At 39.4% G+C, this 20107-nt stretch overlaps 1 protein-coding gene across 1 annotated transcript in view; it reads right to left on the bottom strand.

Annotated features, from left to right (window-relative positions):
* Positions 1 to 1392: 1392 nt before the first annotated feature.
* PLA2R1 (phospholipase A2 receptor 1) overlaps positions 1393 to 20107 on the bottom strand; it is a 76187-nt gene continuing 57472 nt past the window's right edge. Inside the window, exons 24-30 of the mRNA XM_075180781.1 lie at positions 18193 to 18431; positions 15989 to 16160; positions 14599 to 14730; positions 12874 to 12987; positions 10026 to 10202; positions 3528 to 3563; positions 1393 to 1824 (exon numbers count right to left, since the gene is read on the bottom strand). Coding sequence (XP_075036882.1) covers positions 1628 to 1824; positions 3528 to 3563; positions 10026 to 10202; positions 12874 to 12987; positions 14599 to 14730; positions 15989 to 16160; positions 18193 to 18431 — 1067 coding nt within the window. The 3' untranslated portion in view covers positions 1393 to 1627. The remainder of the gene's footprint in view (positions 1825 to 3527; positions 3564 to 10025; positions 10203 to 12873; positions 12988 to 14598; positions 14731 to 15988; positions 16161 to 18192; positions 18432 to 20107) is intronic.

Below are 20107 nucleotides of genomic sequence, written 5' to 3'. Positions count from 1 at the left end.
AATTTTATAATGCAGCGCTCCCCCACCATATGTTCACTAGTATATAATACAGAGCAACATTACATAATTCACAGCTCTGTCTCATGACCACCAGCATACTGCACATAGTAGCACTCACCTACCCGTCCTTAACCAGCAGTTCCTACTCCAGCCCATTAGCTACAGGCATATAGCTGTGTAGTTAATTGCTTTACATGAACAAAGTTCAGCAGAAAATTGAAGTTTTTTGGTTAATGATTTTGTGTTCAAGTTTATTGACGAAAAGCCGAACAATGCAGCTAGTTGCTGGTTTTCATTCTCTTGGCTTCCTAATTGCAGCACAGACTGGGGGATAAGGAAATGATGCAAAATTCTGAGATAATAAAGAGTGTTTGAAGCTTGAGAAGGGGGAGGGGTGTTAAGGACCCAGATACTCAGTCTGTTGTACTTTCTGTACATCTGTACTATAGTCCTTCATATACTATGGTGTGCAATACAAATATGTTGGAGATGTTTTTGTACTTTATTGAAATTGTAGAGAAGATTAGAGAATCTTGCCCCTATGTTAACCGTAATATGGTATTGCCCAATAGATTTGCAATAGTTCAGGTTATAGCAACCAATCAGCTATTTGCTTTCATTGTCTAAAGCTGGGTACACACTATTGCATTTTTACTTCAGATGCGTTTTCTGTAAAGTTTTCACCAACGTCTGAATGTCTATTGATCATGCAGAATCATGTGTACACACCTACACAATTTACTGTCAGATCTGTGATCTTCATCTCTTATAACCATCTGCTGAAAAGTTTGTGCACACTGTATAGAGATCTGCCTAGACGTCTAGTCGTGAGTGCGGACTCACTCCCACATTTGCCTGACATGGTTCCATTGTTATTTGTCATTTTTAGGAAGGTTATAAAACCAAATCAACAGAGGCGAGGTCTTTTGGTACGATAAAACATGACCGTGGGAGAGTACACACTCTTGCAATATCTGAACAAACAGCCATTTATGGCGTGATCTGCACGATAATTGCATCATAGTGTACCCAGCTTAAGTTATCTAGTGCTGGGCTGATCAAAGCTTATTGTTGATTGGTTGCTAGCATCCTGCACATTTGCACTTTGCATGTAAATCTCTATAGTAAATCCACTCCAAATGTTTGCTTTCTTTACCCTCATGGCCAGACCGGGCCACCGTCCATCTGTCTGGAGGACAGTAGATGCCAGCCACCATTGTCTACCTCTGTGGAGGTGAGCAGCTACTTGCTACCCTTGAGCCAACCCATTATCATTTGTTTTATTAATATAAATAAATTTGGTAAGATCGTAGTGCAAATAAATATGAAAGATCTCACAGACAGCATAAGTACACCAAGTGCTTTAAAAAAATGCTGTGTCATTTCCCATAATTCTTTCTTTTTTCTCTTTATTTTTAAATAAGGTACAGACAAAAAAAGCCATACAGTATGTTCATACCTTTATAGATATATATTCTTTAGATGAGTGAGATTTTCCTTTTAACATAAAAAAAAATCCTCTCAATCTTTAACAAGAAAATAAAAACATTCCGAAGGATGAAACATTGTAACAGTTTAGTGTAATTTCTTCTGATGTCCGAATTGTTTTAAATGTCTATTTGTTTGCCTATGTCTGTAACTGTGTAATGAGAATACATTCTTCTATATCAGCAGCCTCACTGGCGGACTTTGTGCATTGCAGGTTTTGGATGTCAAGTATTGTGAAACGTTTGTTCTTTTTAAAGCGATAAACCACAACTACCAAGAGAGCAGATAGCATCAGTGTTGTTATCACAACAAGTGGTATAACTGTGTGACTTGTTCCTGCAAGCAGATGAATAAAACAACATTAACGCTAAGAAAAACATACTACATTGTGACAAAACGAGTTGATAACACCTTAACCAGCCTGTCCCTCGTTTCTCACAATATGTGGATTATAGCATGTACTTTTTATAGCCCTTGCTTTTGTTCCCCAGCTCAACAGAGTGGAACTGAATTGTCTAATTACATGCGGATAAGGGGACATTGTAGCTCAATGTAAATATGTATATTGTTTATTGCATATTATTGATGTGGCAGTGAGGTTGTTATTCATTGTCCTTAAAGTGAGGCCATGGGGGTTAAAGGTAGGAATAGGGTTGCAAGCTACTGGTGTGGGGGAAGGCTAATTAGTATCCAATGTTCTCGCAAGACTACTCCAGACATTTGGTCTACAATCTGGCAGGGGAGTTTCTGTGGAAGTAGAGCTCATCTCCACTCCCCTCTCATACCCCCTAGTCCAGGACTCACCAATGTTTAACAAGGAGAGACCCAGGGGTTTGCCCAGGAAGGGGGAAATACTGTGAAAATTAGACCCTAGATATAAGGAGCCACTCCAGGAAGGGAGGGGGGTTGATGTTCATTCTGGGAACTGATGGCTGGAAGCTGCAGGGTGGTTGGTGGCTCTACCAGTGAAATACATTGGCAGATCCATGGGTAAGGGACAGATCATGTGGTGAACCTGCCTGGCATTTATTTACTGTGTGTACATAATATTCTAGTGATTGTTTTTGTTACAATAAATGTACTGTTGTACTTTTCTAACTGCATTTGCCTGAGTGAATAATAAGAAATTTAAAGAAGGTACTGGGTAGGCTTCCCTGGCCTAGGAAGGCACCCGTGGGTATCTTCACATATATGAAAGGTTGATTCACTGACGGAGTCTATATACCTGCATCTCTCTCTATTACAAATACTCATCCTGGCTGCCAACTGACAGTAGACAAATCACAATTGTTTATAGCATGGTAAAAAGAATGCAGGTAGAAGCAGATTAAATAGTGCCCAGGGCACACAAAGTGGTATTACTGGTTCCTAGTGACACTGCTAAATTACACACAATGGGTCTCATTTAAAGTTATTAGTAAATCATGCAAGAAACGGCAATTTTGTACCTCAGCAAAACCCTGTTGCACCGCAGGGTGTGAAAATTGAAAGTGTACGGGTAGATATAAAGTTGCCAGCAGGACGTGTCCTAGCTCAACTCTAAATTACAGTGCAAAAATAAAGCTGACCAGTATCTGTGTGATACATAAAAACATACAAAAATATAATAAAATAAATATACATGCATTAGCACCCCTTGCATTGCATGGTTTGACCAGGTGAAATTTTATATCCTTACGCTATATCTTTTCTGTACGTTAAATGAAGCCCAATGTATACCACACCAGTTGTTTTAGCTTAAGGAGTTAATTCAACCCCTTATTTCCATTATTTTCCATTTCTTAGACCCCTTACACCCTTATTTTGATTATTTCATTGTTCATTGATCTATATAATATTATATCAGTAACATTTTTACAAAATTATTTTTATTTTTTTGTGTCAAGAGCTGGCTAGACTGATATACACTAAATAAAGTTTATGGTGCTCCTGTGAAAAAACATTAACTATTGGTCAACATTTGGCACCAACAGCTGTTTATATCATTGATGTTACTGGTATAGGTGCAAGCTCTACATAAGAAATGTAAGTAGACTTACTTGATACATTCAGGTTGATTTCTGATAATTGATTATCTGGGAAATACACACATATATTTAATGAAAGTGAAATTATTTAGAGAACATACAAATGTAATCTATGTACACTGTAAATAAAGTAGACATTTACATAATATCCTTAAGTAACTGCCAGAATTCTACATAGACCATACATTTCTCACTATCAGAAATGCAAGAATGTAGTCACAAGTGAACTCAACAGTTGAAAACAATGGACCTTATTATCAAAGTTAAAAATGGGCAAGGTGCTGCGTCTGCTGAGGAGCAGAACTTGGATGGGGTGTTTCATGCATAGTATGCAGTAAACGAACCATTGCTAGTTTTGCAACCAGTGCAAAATCAGTGTAAGATAATGGGATGGACAAGGCGCATTTTCAGGGGCATTCCTAGAGTGCCACTTACACTCCCCAAAAGGACTGGAATTTTGCAAAGTCTCTAATATGGCATAATGTATCTCATCCTATACATTTAATGGGATGCATTTTGCACCTTCCAGGTGCAATGGTGGAGAAGGGAATTTCTAGGACCATTTTCCCAATTAAATATAAAGCTACAAACACACAAAAAAGCCATATATAATAAAGGCAATCCCTCACTCCCCTCGCTTTCTTTAATAATTTAAACCACAAATTAGACTAAGAAAAGCAATATTTTAGGAGAAAAACTAAAAAGTGTTATTTAATTAACATGGAAGGTTCAATAATAGCAGTAGGCTAGACACTTTAAAAGGACTGCTGTGTGACTAGGACTAGTTAGAAGTCATAATCTGTCATTGCAGATTCTGATTGGTCCTCCCATTCACAGCGTCACACAACACAACACAGCAACAGTGTTCACCGGAGATATGAGATGACCCATGGATCCTGGTGCAATATAAATTGCTGCTGCTGCTGATGATGATGGGGTCACTGATTGTTAAAAGTAAGGAGGGATACTTAAGGCAAAATATTGCACATTCGTTAGAAAATGGAAAGTCCCAAAGAGAACAAACATTGTAGTTGAGAGCAAAGAGGTGAAGTTATTATAAACAGAGTAGAGAGATTAGAGACGGAAGTAGTGACTAATGCACAACATACATTTCCAGGAGATTTGTAAGATTATGAGAACAGCAAACAAAGAAACTTATCTAGGTTTGATAATTTAGCATCTAAAATACATCATCTAGAGTAAAATAAAAAAATCTAGAAATAGTTTTATGGACAGACAAATGAATAAATCTTAGACAGAATTCCTGAAAGAATGACAAACGAACAGACAGAATTAGACTGTCACACATTTCAGTGGAGAACTCAAGTTAAAGGGACCATGGATACTAACAGAGATAGGAACAAGGATTTTTTTTAGGGAGGCATTTGTTTCACACAACGAACCCATTGGATCACTTCAGACACACTTCACTGAAGAACCAAGGGAGGACAAGATTAGATAGGAGAGGACATAGAGAGGAAAAGAAGCACCATAAGGGAACAAAGCAAAATATTGGGGGAGTAGCTTCTATTTTTAATTTATCAAGGTTAGAATTTAAAAGTGAAATGAGAAACATACTAGTAAGGGACTTTCATCTGTGCCAGCATCTAGACCTGTCACGATACGGAGGACTAGTTTGCCCGGTTTAGCACTACCCTCTTTGAGGTGTGGAGTCTAATGGAGAGGGAGGCTTTCACCAGAGGCTCCCGCAAGGGAGTATGGTCTTGGCAGCTCCCTAACCACAGGTCGCATTCCTCTGGGAAGGTAAAGGGGGAAACCTGTAGGAGATACATTGAGGAACAGGGGGACAGAAGAGGATGTTCTGCAGTAGTGGTTACTGAAGAGGTGCAGTAAATCTAGGAAGAGCCTATAAGCGAAAATACAGTAGAAAGGGGTTCTGCAGCGGCAGCTGCAGATAAATCCTGTGGAGCTTGGAAGCACCTTTGTATCAGGAACACTTGAGTAGAGAGGTTCTGTAGCGGCAGCTGCTGATGAATCCTGTGGAGCTTGGAAGCTCCTTTGAGTCAGGAACACAAGAAATAAAGCAGAGATACAGGACCCAGTACAGGGACACGTCTAACCTGGAGGAGAGACCTGAAGATCTGGCAACTTGGTAAAAAAAAGCAGGTGCTTTAAATAGGCAGAGCTGACAGGCAATTAGCCAATCAAGAGAGTGCAAGAAGTAATGAGCAGACCTATCCAGTTCCCCCCCCCCTCCCTATAGATATGCAGGGCAGTTCCCCCCCCCTCCCTATAGATATGCAGGGCAGTTCCCCCCCCCCTCCCTATAGATATGCAGGGCAGTTCCCCCCCCCCCCTCCCTATAGACATGCAGGGCAGTTCCCCCCCCCTCCCTATAGATATGCAGGGCAGTTCCCCCCCCCCTCCCTATAGATATGCAGGGCAGTCCCCCCCCCTCCCTATAGATATGCAGGGCAGTTCCCCTCCCCTCCCTATAGATATGCAGGGCAGTTCCCCCCCCCTCCCTATAGATATGCAGGGCAGTTGCCCCCCCTCCCTATAGATATGCAGGGCAGTCCTCCCCCTCCCTATAGATATGCAGGGCAGTTCCCCCCTCCCTATAGATATGCAGGGCAGTTCCCCCGCCTCCCTATAGATATGCAGGGCAGTTCCCCCCCCCTCCCTATAGATATGCAGGGCAGTTCCCCCCCTCCCTATAGATATGCAGGGCAGTTCCCCCCCTCCCTACAGATATGCAGGGCAGTTCCCCCCCCTCCCTATAGATATGCAGGGCAGTTCCCCTCCCCTCCCTATAGATATGCAGGGCAGTTCCCCCCTCCCTACAGATATGCAGGGCAGTTCCCCCCCCTCCCTATAGATATGCAGGGCAGTTCCCCCCCTCCCTATAGATATGCAGGGCAGTTCCCCCCCTCCCTATAGATATGCAGGGCAGTTCCCCCCCCTCCCTATAGATATGCAGGGCAGTTCCCCCCTTCACTTACCTGTAGTTGTGCCAGCGTCGCTCCTCTCCTCAGATCAGCAGATAGGAAGTGAAGACGTCCTGCTTCCTGTCTGCTGCACAGCAACAGGCAGCCTGGTGATTAGCTGTGTGTTGCTAACCACTGACCACCAATGCTTTTGATCGTCGAGCCCTCCACCCCCCGCGGCGACCCTCCCCCACGGCGACCCCCGTGGGGGGGTCGCCGCGCGGGGGGGGGGTGTCGCCGCAGGGGTTGGAGGGCATACCATGAAGCTGCACTATGATTCTATTCTAGCATGTCACTCGCATACCATGGAGCTGCACTCTGATTCTATTCTAGAATGTCACTTGCATACCATGGAGCTGCACTATGATTCTATTCTAGCATGTCACTCGCATACCATGGAGCTGCACTCTGATTCTATTCTAGAATGTCACTCGCATACCATGGAGCTGCACTATGATTCTATTCTAGCATGTCATGGAGCTCTTAGGGTATTCAATTAACCGCAAGATATTTTTTTTCCCCGCAGCTCTAAAAATAAATAAATCACGTGTTTTTAACTGCTATAGCGACCGTTTTTGATTAACGCAGCATTAAAACTCGTGCAATTCAATTGAAAAAGAGGGAACGCTGCCCCCGCACGTTAATCATTGGTGTTTGCAAGTTTTTAGGGGAGTGTTTAATGCGGTCATGTATAGCACAAATAAAAGGCCTGGCATACATTTTCATACATTAGATTGCATTACACAACCTATTTATTTGATAATATCTACATTACAGTACTTTCTTTAGCCTATTTTTTTACTTCACTATTTTTTACTATAGAATCATCTATACCATGTCAAAACACAATGTACATTCATATTTGTACCAAAAACATACATAAATATATTTAATTAGTGATTTTTATTTTTATTAATGTTTTTTTTAATTCATTATTTTTTCACAAGAAAATCAACTTTTTATTGTTTTCCATTACTGATAAACATAGTTTATCTTTTTTTCCCCATTATTACATGATTTCAAATACTTTTCATAGGTTTTTTATTTTTCGCACATTGACAGAGAGGTGCGAGATAAAACAGCATATTGACCTGTTTAGCGCGCCGTGTTAAAAAACAATTGAATAGCTTTTAATGCGGCGGGCTCTCAACCAACCTATTCTTTTAATAGACCTTCTACTGGAGCGCGAGAGGACCGTTTCATGAAAAAAAAAACTGAGCGTTAAAAATGGAATTGAATTGCTGGCTCCTGAGGTTTGACCCTGGCTCCTAGCTGTTGGAGAACTTTGTTGTGGTTTCAGAATATTATTATTATGTTATTATATTTTATGCACATGGATATTTTGGTTGAGTGTGATATTATACTTTATGTAGCCACACAGCATGAAATGCATCATGTGGTGATGGCATTTCAGTCTGATTGGTCATTAGATGCTTTAAATATTGGTTTAAATATTGGTGGAGAACAATCATCCATATTCTTCCCTGATGAAGGGAAGAATTACCTATTGTGAGAGAAACACTGGTAAATTTGTTAATGATCTGTATGTATTTCTCACGTTTCTACCTTATGCCTTTTAAATTGTATAGTATGTTGGAAAGACAGCTTTCCAATAGGTGCAGCTCAAGGAAAAGTTGGTTTATGGCTTCCCTGGAGTGAGTGGAGAAGAGAGGACACACCTCCAGTACTGTGGGTCAGTTCGGGTGATTAGGCCTCTCAGTCACATATTTCTCTCACTTCCTGAGAAAAGGAGAAAGAATCATGTACAGAGATAAACCTGGTTTGCTGCAAGTGACACTGATCTGCCTGTAACATTTGTGTTTGTTGGCTGGACATAAGGTTCCCCACAGTTAGTGGAAGATTCAATTCATTGCGACGTGCGTACGGAACACTGAATAGGTGGCAATGTGCACAGCCGGACATCACGTTGAATTGAATCTCTTCCCTGAGAAAAGGACAATATTGTTAGTTAGAACCTGACAGGCTAGGATTTATTTTGTTGCTGTATCATTTTCTTATCTCATAAAATGAGTTTTGTCTACTTGCACCTTATGTTGGACGTTTGGTGATGTTTGCTGCTTGCTGATGAGTAAAGTTCCACCCTCTACCCTAGGAGTCAGCATCTGCTATCTAATCCTATGTCACTCTCTATAACTAAATCTCAATATTTATTTTATGATAGTGTCGATAATATTGCCCTCTCTTATCTCATTTAGTTTTAATGAATGGATAATGCTACTGTCCTGTAACTATAGCAATAGAAGGTCAGGAACTGCCTTATCCAACCCAGTCCTACAAATATATATTTTCAGGAACATTGTGCTTATGAAATATAATATAATTTGGGGTAAAAGAATTGCTGTATATTCTAAGAACCTATGCGTGATGGATTTGTAAAGTACTGTAATGAACTCCAGGATCTAAGGCTCAATCTACAATGTATTGAAGTAAAAGGCAACTAACATGTAAAAATACTTACTGTAAATGTAATCTGAAGCAGATATTGTGGCAATATGCTTGTGGAATAGGTAGGGTCCCATGACTTAAATACTGCTCAGGGCCCTCAATTGCCCCAGTCTTAAAATTGATCCTTTGTGAGTTTCTCATTCATAAGGGCCAATTCAATTCGGTCGCGTTAATCTAGGAATAACGCTGCCTGCGCACTATTAAAATTACCGTAACTAACTGTAACGCTGATTTTTTGTTCGCACCTCTCTGGGCCGCGAGCAAAAATCCGGGTTAAAATTACTGTATTAAAGGTAATAGTACTAAAGCCGCTTTAATTCTAAACTAATGTGGCCGAATTGAATCGGCCCCATACTGTTTCACCCCAGAAACTAGCTGTTTGTAGGCAACAGATAAACTTTAAAGAAAAAGAAAACATGCTAATTCTTGACTAATAAAATCCACCCCCACCAGTTTTGGGTGCATCAGCTACAGTAGGATGGGCAGGGGAAGTGGCAAAATAGGTTAACTTCCTACAGGCAGGCAAAGGAAGTACAATGGGTGCAAACTTTCAGTATTGGAGAGCTTAGTGCCAAATGCATCCATCACACTGATTGGCTGGCACAGCAGTTGCCCAATCAGCATTAAGGCTACATGTGCATAGACCACAGGCTACATGTGCATAGACCACAGGCGTGGCTTACCAAAACAGGGGCTTGTCGGCAAGCAAAATGAGCATGGTTATGGCAACTGGGTGGATCAGAAGCGGTTGTCTAAAATTTTCCAATCAGGAATGTTGGTAGATATGGTATTGAGAACCAGAAGGCCCATACATTATAAACCTGGTTGATTTGTAAAAGAAAAATGTTTTCAGTTGAAGTTACTCTTCTATCCGTGAGAATCTTTTACAGCCTCTTAAATATGAACCTATTTTAGGTAAAATGACATTTAGAATCATTGTATTTATTGCAAACTGTTCTTATCAGCTTGCTTTAACATTTCATATAAAACACAAAAGGGGAAATTTCACAACTTAGGTTTGGGTAACAAAGAAAAAAAAAAGACTTCCTGACACACAGCAGAATTTAAACTATTTAAAGACTACAGAAAAACTCACCTTTCTGTTTCTTACATACAAAGCCTTTCCTTTCATTGCACTGTGCAACCTGCCAGGTACCATCATTCATCAGTAAGGTCACACAACGGTCACCCATTAGCGCATCAATATCCGATTGGTCTGCATCCCAGTTAGAATAATTTGTCAGAGTGCCATCTGTCCAAGTTACTGTACCATCTAAAAAGAAAAGAAGATATCTTGCTATCTCAACAAATGCCAGCACAGTGGCGTAGTGGTTAGCACGTCTGCCTCACAGCACTGGGGTCATGAGTTTGATTCCCGACCATGGCCTTATCTGTGGGGAGTTTGTATGCTCTCCGTGGGTTTCCTCCGGGTGCTCCGGTTTCCTCCCACACTCCAAAAATATACTGGTAGGTTAATTGGCTGCAATCAAAAATTGACCCTAGTCTCTCCCTCTCTGTCTGTCAGTGTGTGAGTGTGTGTCTATAGTAGAAAATTTAGACTGTAAGCTCCAATGGGGCAGGGACTGATGTGAATGAGTTCTCTGTACAGCGCTGCGGAATTAGTGGCGCTATATAAATAAATGATGATGATGATGATGATGTCACTTGCATCTATCAAATCCATTGACCAGACACCAGGAACGCATATGAGGAAAGATATATCTTACAATCATCATCATTACAATCCTTGTAACTCACAATAAGACACACCCAGGGCCGGACTGGGACTAAAAATCAGCCCTGGCATTTAAAGTACACAGGCCTGCCTCAGTCCCAGAATGAAAGAAACTGTGTGCGGCGCTGAAAAGGGCGTATCCACATTGTGTTGTGGGTGTGGCCAACATGGGGCATTGATACATACATTATAATAAAACATTACATTTATCATGCCCTCCCAGCCACATCACGCCATCCCCAGCCCACTGTACTTATCTATTCTTCTGGTGGTGCTGACAGGGTGTGAATTACCTGTAGAGTGAGCAGCTGCTCAATTTGTCTCACGAGATTACCAGATCTTGTGATACTTAGAGATCCTCGGCTTTCTCTGCAGGCTGTGTCCTGTCCGGGAACTGAGAGCAGCTATCCATTTCCTTCCCCTTAACAGAGCTGGATTAAGGCTCAGGGGGTCCGGGGTATTTAAGACAGCAGAGCCCCTATTATGTAACATGGTTATCATTTTAGACATATACACAGGCAATACTGTGTGCACTACTGTTAGAAGCACACAGCTCTGCCTTCACAAGCAGTACGTTGTGAAGCGGGACATACCTCCCAACTGTCCTTGCAGTCAAACCACATCCTGACTAAGGGAGACAGTCACCCAAATTCAAGACTGCCCCACCAGATTCAGGATAGTTGGCAGACTGTCCTGCTCTCTCTTACCTGTCTTGGTCACTTTCACCACTTGTACCAGCTGGTTTCTTTAGCTTAGTTCTTTCTTGTCTTGATCCTGGAATACTGGATACCCTATTTTGAAAAAAAAATGGGGTACATGAAATTTAGAAGACTCCAATCAGCCCCGGTGTTAAAACAATAGCACTCACGTTTTATAATTAGACTTCCCTCCAGTCCCCACAATAATAATATTCACATTTAATAAGTAGACCTATTTCCCTCTAACCAGCCCTAACATTAAATTAACAATATACCCATTTATTCAAAACATATTTCCCTCCCTGCAAACATTCCCAGCAATAAATTAAATAGCATTAACGTTTAATAAATATAGCCATTTTCCACAACCATCCCCAGCAATAAATAATTCAAATTCACATTTAATAAATAGACCTCCTCCCCAAAATCAGCACCATTTTCAATTAATAGACCTAAACCACCCCAGCATTAAAGGTTCCTTCACCTCACCTTAAATAATTAGCCCCCACTTACACTCCACCATTAAATAGCCTACCTCCCACACTATATTATGATCCTCCCTTCCCTCACATATCATATTAAAATACTGCGCACACAAACACACACACAATATATACATGGCCCCACACACACACTAATATACATGGCCACACACACACACACGCACACACTAATATATGTATGCCCCCCCCCCCCACACACACACACACTAATACATATATGGCCCCACACACACACACTAATATATATATATATATATATATATATATATATATATATAATGTTCAGACTCCACACAATGTACTTATACACAATTGCCAGTCAGACACACAGCCCCCCCAATGAGACACAGCCAGCCCCCCCCCCGTGACACACAGCCAGCCCCCCAGTGAGACACAGCCAGCACCCCCCCCCCAGTGACACACAGCCAGCACCAACCCCAGTGACACACAGCCAGCACCCACCCCAGTGACACACAGCCAGTACCCCCCCAGTGCCACACAGCCAGCACCCCCAGTGACACACAGCCAGCACCAACCCCAGTGACACACAGCCCCCACCTCCAGTGCCACACAGCCAGCACCCCCAGTGACACACAGCCAGCCCCCAGTGACACACAGCCCCCCCCTCCAGTGACAGACAGTCAGTCCCTAGTGACACACAGCCCCCCCTCCAGTGACAGTCAGTCTCTAGTAACACACAGCCAGAGTTTGGCCTTTGTCTATTTCCTGGGGGCACCAACAGATTCAATTCTCATCACCGTGCACATTTTATTACATGGTATAATACAGAAGAGTAGTATATTATCTAGCAATAGAAAAGGCCAGTGGCAACTGCAAATAATGTGAGAAATTGATGATGCATTGCTAATGAAGAAAAATTCTAAAAACATTTAAGTTCTTTTGTTATCTTCCGTTTGACATTTTACGTAATCAAACAGAATAGAGCTTCCAAATAAAATTAAACATTTTTTTTAGAAACTTGCACATTCAAACTTAGGCTTCACTTACTACTAAAGGAAATTATTCTGTTTAACCAGATTGTCCGCACAGAGGTGAAAGCCCCCAGCTCGCCCAGAATAAATATGTTCTCCTCTTCATGTAATACCATAAGGATGCTAGAACCTAAATGGGAAACACATAACACAAACATGGCTGTTTATCAATGTCCTGTATTTAATGCAAATGATCTTCCCAGTCAAACGCTGATCCTACATAGAAAGATTTCACATCTATCTATCTATCTATCTATCTATCTATCTATCTATCCTCTATCTATCTATCTATCTATCTATCTATCTATCTATCTATCTATCCTCTATCTATCTATCTATCTACTCTCTATATATCTATCATATCTATCTATCTAGCTCATATCTATCTATCTATCTATCTATCTATCTATCTATCTATCATATCTATCTCATATCTATATATCTATCTAATATCTATCTATATATCTATCTCATACCTCTCTATCTATATCATATCTATCTCATATCTATCTATCTATATATCTATCTCATATCTATCTATCTATATATCTTTCTCATATCTATCTATCTAATATCTATCTCATATCTATCTATTTCTCTATCTATCTATCTATCTATCTATCTCATACCTCTCTATCTATAACATATCTCTATGTCTCATATCTATCTATCTATGATTTCTATATATCTCATATCTATCTATCTATCTAATCTATCTATCTAGCTCATATCTATCTCATATCTATCTATCTATATATCTCATATCTATCTATCTAATATCTATCTCATATCTATCTATCTATCTATCTATCTATAACATATCTCTGTATCTCATATCTATCTATCTATCTATCTATCTATCTATCTATCTATCTATCTATCTATCTATCTATCTCATACCTCTCTATCTATATCATATCTATCTCATATCTATCTATCTATCTCATATCTATCTATCTATATATCTTTCTCATATCTATCTATCTAATATCTATCTCATATCTATCTATTTCTCTATCTATCTATCTATCTATCTATCTATCTATCTATCTATCTATCTCATACCTCTCTATCTATAACATATCTCTCTGTCTCATATCTATCTATCTATGATTTCTATATATCTCATATCTATCTATCTATCTAATCTATCTATCTAGCTCATATCTATCTCATATCTATCTATCTATATATCTCATATCTATCTATCTAATATCTATCTCATATCTATCTATCTATCTATCTATCTATCTATCTATCTATCTATAACATATCTCTGTATCTCATATCTATCTATCTATCTATCTATCTATCTATCTATCTATCTATCTATCTATCTATCTATCTCATACCTATCTATCTGTATCATATCTCTGTATCTCATATCAATCTATCTATCTATCTATCTATCTATCTATCTATCTATCTATCTATCTATCTATCTCTCATAGACATCACATACTAATACAAAAAAGAAACAAAGCAATGCTTGATGTAGGACAGTTGTATGACCATTAAACTTTAATCTCATTATTACAATACACACTCTTCAGTCAGCTTTCATCTAAACCAGATGGTATTTTTCCATCCCAAAGAATCATCTACATACGATAATATTGTATCGATTGTTATCCAAATAGCTGTCTATTCTTTAACAATTCAATTAAAAGATCAAATTGAATGATCTGATCGTAGCATTTGTAGACCCATTCATATATTAAACAAATCACGTATGGATTACCTTGTTGTTTGCAAACGTCTTCGGCAGTGTGGAAATAAGTGCTGTTTAAAACTGAGGAAAAGCTGTAGCAAAAGTTCTGGAATTGTATCCACTCATCTGGGCACTCACCGCCGTAATCTGGAGGTTTGTTTGCTGTAAATACATCATTTGATATGTAATATCTTAATGCATACAAGTTACAAAAAAGGTTACCAATGTTATTTGTACAAACTTGTGATTAAGGAGAAGCTTAACTAAAAATTGGCAAGACATGTGAAAGCCACACCAATGGTGGCAGCGAGCAATTGTTTCCAGGTCAAAGGTGTAATTACAATGGATTTAATTTGTTTCTTTTTTAACCTCATTTAATTGCTGAAATGTACTAAAAGCAGGCCTAAATTACACACTTTTTAGCCATATTAGTTACCGTTAAATATCAGCCTGAAAGGGTTATGTATGAAAACAGCAGCATGAGCTCCGAATGTGCCTTTGTGTCCCAAAACTTGTATCTGCGGACTGTGCACCTATTTTTATGGAACTGTGCTTGGTTAAGTTAGCGTTTGCAAATTTTGCACAGGGCGATGGGCAGACCTGGAACTCAGTTATTGTCAGGATCTGCCTGCGCTACTACTGCACCTGCCTCTGCATGCTGCTTGTCTTGGTAGCTCCTGTCTTTGGACTATATTGGACTTGTTACTATTGTTTCCTGCGGTACCTCTAATCCACCAGAGGTGCTGCTATTGTGCCTTGTCTCTTTTTCACTGCCAGGGGTTAACTTGTTGAACTAAGCTAATCATCCCCACCTGATTGTCTCCTATTTATACCTTCCTCTCCCAGTTACCTGTGCTGGTCATTGTTGTTTATGTTGCAGTGCCTGACCTTGTTGTGCTCCTGTTTCTCCTGTTCACTGGGACTTCTACAACCTGCCTGCTGACTTCTCTTTACCTAGTTCTTTCCACAGCCTGTTCACCTGCACCAGCCATGTTCTTTTTATTTACTTTCAGCCTCTCTCAGCAATCCTTGTTTAATATCTACAATACTTGGTTTGTACCATACTGCATTTTCTGGAACATATCTGTTCAATAAATATCTTGTGCTTTCACCATATTCTGGGCTCCATAGCTGTGATTTCCAGCTTCCAGCACTGATGTGTGACAGTTATGTGATGGTTTCTAGGGAATTGATTACTTCCCAGCAAACAACAGAACAATTACAAAGAGCCGTTTTGTTGACAGGTGGAATCCTTCTCTGTAAAAGCAGGAGCAATTTTTGCATAAGATAGTTACCTTGTCTAGTTTGTGGAGTTTAACATCCTTCCTGTAATTCTGCGTGCATTTGATACTTCCCCTTTAACAGCATGTAGGTGAACCTAATGGAAAAGTGGCTGTGGGCAGCATGATCATTTACATACCTGTGGATATAAGACATACTGCACCCTGCAGTTCCGTATAACAGGTCTCAGTTCTCCAATAACCATTGGTGTCAATGAACACGCAGTTCCCATCTGATTGTGGTGATTCCGCGTCTTGCCATGCAGCAAAAAGAGACCGGGAACCATCGGTCCACTCAAAATCATCTCTGTGCTGTTGATATACATTGTATAGATTTGAATTTAATAATTTAAGATGGGATTTGGTAATCTGAATGTGTACTTTAAACAAACAGCAGCAAGAGTGAAAACTGAAGCTGACAGGACTGAAAAAAATCTCACAAACCACACTGAATTATGAATTAAGTATGAATAATAAAACACTTCAATCAATGAACTAAAGAACAGAAAAGAAAAAAGGAAAGCTCATTCAGTGCTGGGTGCTACTGACAGACAGTTGTTGTTGCATATTATCATTACCAATAATAAAAGATGAAAAAAAATCCGTTATGTGCCGTATTTTGAGTTAAATTATATTACACATGCCCAAAAACGCAAAAACGTCAAATTAATCTTCGAACGCAAAGGACACTTCCAACAGCCTACAAATTCATGGGCGTAACGGGGGAGGCAGGTGGCGTATGCATGTAATCTATGTACAGTAAGGTTGTGCCAAGATTAAGAGCAAGCAGCAACGTCAGATTCAAACTTTGGGAAAGGCTCAGGTACGTGTTTTTCAGTTCTATCACTTGCACCAGCTACAGGTCTGGAGTAAGTCCGAGTGATTGTGATAATGGTCACGTATACAAGCTAGAACATGTGTTTGTGATCAAGAACAGTTGTAAAAGTGAATTTTATGTACAATGGACATTAATAACATCCTGATAAATGTATTTCATGGGGAATTTTTTTTAATAAAAACCAGTGAAGGTGATAATAATTAAATACTTCCTTTTCTTCTTCTGTGCGTTCTTCTAGGACTTTATATTGCACATAACGTATTGTAAGTATCCTGTGGTGTATTTTGCCTGTCTCAATACAGCAAGTGCCGTATTTTGAGTGCCTTAATTAATCAGGCTCTGAATGTGCAAATATATATATATATATATAAATATTTTATATATATAAATATATCTGAATATTTTATGATATCTAAAAATCTCACACATTGTTTTCATAGGAAGAGCAAATTTACTACTACACGTTATATATGGCTCAAGGGGCAATAAAATACTTTGATCCTTCCTCTGTATTTGGTGCCTCAGACCCCTTTACATTATAATTCCTATCGGAAGCTGCTAAATTTTTATACATGGACTGCCCTCACTTACCGCACTGTACATATGACGTGAACAATGCTATATAAGCTAAAGTGACTTGTCAGCCAATCAGAAGCCTGCATTGTAACGTCAACAGATACAATACTAATCTTTGTGTTCCAGATAAAAGGGAGAAAAGGAAAACAATGTCTTGTATTTCTGCCACCGCAGTTACTATACACATGGAGCTGACAGGCAGAAGCAGCATGGTCACAGGCCGATGTGATGAGCTTTGTTTTGAGACTGCTTCCTATTTAATTTATCTAACGGCTATTTTTCATTATTAAAGGTGAGATAGGGGCTTTTCAGGGTGTGGTATTATATGCAGGGGCAAATGCAGGATTTGTAGAGGAGGGTTTCCACACCACGCCGCCAGTGGGCGTGACCAGCATGCATGGGGGCGTGGCTATAATTTTAAACAGTGCTTGGCTGCTCTCCAACTCTTCCTACCCCCATAATATACATGGGCAATGCTGCATGGGCTACTGTTAGGTGCATGCAGCTCTCCCTTTTCAAGCAGAGCCGTGTGTAGCGGAGGCAGGGTCCAGCCACCTCAATTATACAGTGCCCCAGGCTTGGAGGGGGTTTTTCAGACACTAGGAAACCACCCCTCGGTTTGCTTATGACATGGGTAACATTTTTGTGTAGTTGCTCCTAGTTGGGAGGGGCTGGGTACACAATAACAGACAGCTGTTCCTCTCACAAGACTTTTATGCTGTACTACATGGGTTTGGATATAAAACTACACAGATTTGATACAGATATGCAAGGTAATATATATATATATATATATATATATATATACATATATATATATATATATATATATATATATATATATGTATATATATTTATATCTCAGCTATTTTTTTATATACATCACATCACATGTTCACGTCTTATACAGCGCTTAGAATATACACTTACACTATCTCTATAGTATCCGATCCAATGAGAATAGCCCAGGCGATGTACAATGATGGTTACAAAGCCATGGTGATACAGGTCAACAATGGAAACCAAATTATCCCCATATTTCTGACAAATCATGGAGGCATCATACCAGCTCATGTTTCCGGATATTAATCTGTATGTTTTGTCTCCATACTCCATGGCGTCTGATACCGGGAACATATCGGACACATTAAGACCGTGAGTAGAAATGTCTAAATGAATAAATAAAAAAAATCGAAAGAAAATGTGAGGAGTCTAATATTATCTTACAAAGTTGTATTTTTTTCTAATAACATAGTGTAGACATGACATAGTGTATAACATTACAATAGAAGATTTAATTTAATTTAACTTAACTTGTAGAATACAATATGGTTGGCAATTAATTTAATGTGTAAGTTGTTTTAAAATAATGCTTAGACATAACTTCCTTTTTTACAACATGTTCTTGTTAAAATACTGCCTAGTTACTTAATATTTTAATTAGGTTTCTCAAAAACAAAGGGAAACAGAATGAAAAAAAGGGCAATAATAATCAACAAACAGTAGGGGGGAAGAGATAGAAAACTCCCTCATTAAAATAACACTTTTGACTTTGCTTGTGTACTTGTATTACAATATACCAGTTTGTGAATTCTCCTTCATCATCATCATCATCATCATCATCATCATCATCATTTATTTATATAGTGCCACTAATTCCACAGCGCTGTACAGAGAACTCATTCACATCAGTCCCTGCCCCATTGGAGCTTACAGTCTAAATTCCCTAATATAGACAGACACTCACACACATAGACATATACATACAGACAGACAGGTAGACTAGAGTCAATTTTGAGAGCAGCCAATTAACCTACCAGTATGTTTTTGGAGTGTGGGAGGAAACTGGAGCACCCGGAGGAAACCCATGCAAACACAAGGAGAACATGCAAACTCCACACAGATAAGGCCATGGTCAGGAATCGAACTCATGACACCAGTGCTGTGAAGCACAAGTGCTAACCACTAGGCCACTATGCTACTTGTATTACAATATACCAGTTTGTGAATTCTCCAATGATCTTTTAAAGGCTGTCTGGTGTGAGAAGGAAGTGCTAGCCCCACCCAGCTGTCATTGTATCACTAAACACCAGTAGGCTCTGACAACGACATGGCAATTGTCTTAAAGAATAATGGCATTTCTAATCAGTCTACAACAATATCTTCTGTGTGATCTGCAAAGTGCTGCATAATATGTAGGCTACATACATAACTACTAATAAATAAATGAATAAAGAATGTACAATACAGAATGAGTACAATACAGCAATAATGTTACCACAACAGTCTGTTCTATACACCAGTGGAGAAATACCATCTGCAGTATCAGTTATAAACAGAGTATTTAGAGTCCTTTGTGTTCATTATTGCTAAAAAAAAATAGAATGTGTTGAAATTTCAGAGCTCAGATATAGGGAAAGACTGTCTGAGATAAAAGTATTTGCACTAGAGAAGAGCGTTTAAGGAGAAGTGATATGATCGCTAGCCTGTATAGAAAACTCACTACAGACCTGTTCTCCATCAGGTCTCTGCTGAGGGCTCCAAATCATCCTTACAGTTATAAAGAAGGAGATTTAAGGGTAGATTTACTAAATCTTCTAAAAAGGAAGAGTAGAGGTGGTGCCTATAGCAGCCAATGAGATTCTAACTATCATCTATCTAGTACATTCTAGAAAATGATAACTCAGGGCCTGATTCATTAGTGATCTTATCTGCCGTTTTTTGCTTATCTTAAGCAAATCCACTCTGTGCATGCTCAAAAAAGGGAGATAAGAAGCAAAATCCACTGCATAAGTGAAGAATTTCTTAAGTTAAGATGAAAATCCATCTTAACTTCACTCTTATC

The sequence above is a fragment of the Mixophyes fleayi genome, chromosome 7, assembly GCF_038048845.1.
Source record: "Mixophyes fleayi isolate aMixFle1 chromosome 7, aMixFle1.hap1, whole genome shotgun sequence".
NCBI lineage: Eukaryota > Metazoa > Chordata > Amphibia > Anura > Limnodynastidae > Mixophyes > Mixophyes fleayi.
Note: the sequence above shows the minus strand (reverse complement) of the source record. Positions and strands in the feature narration are given on the sequence as shown.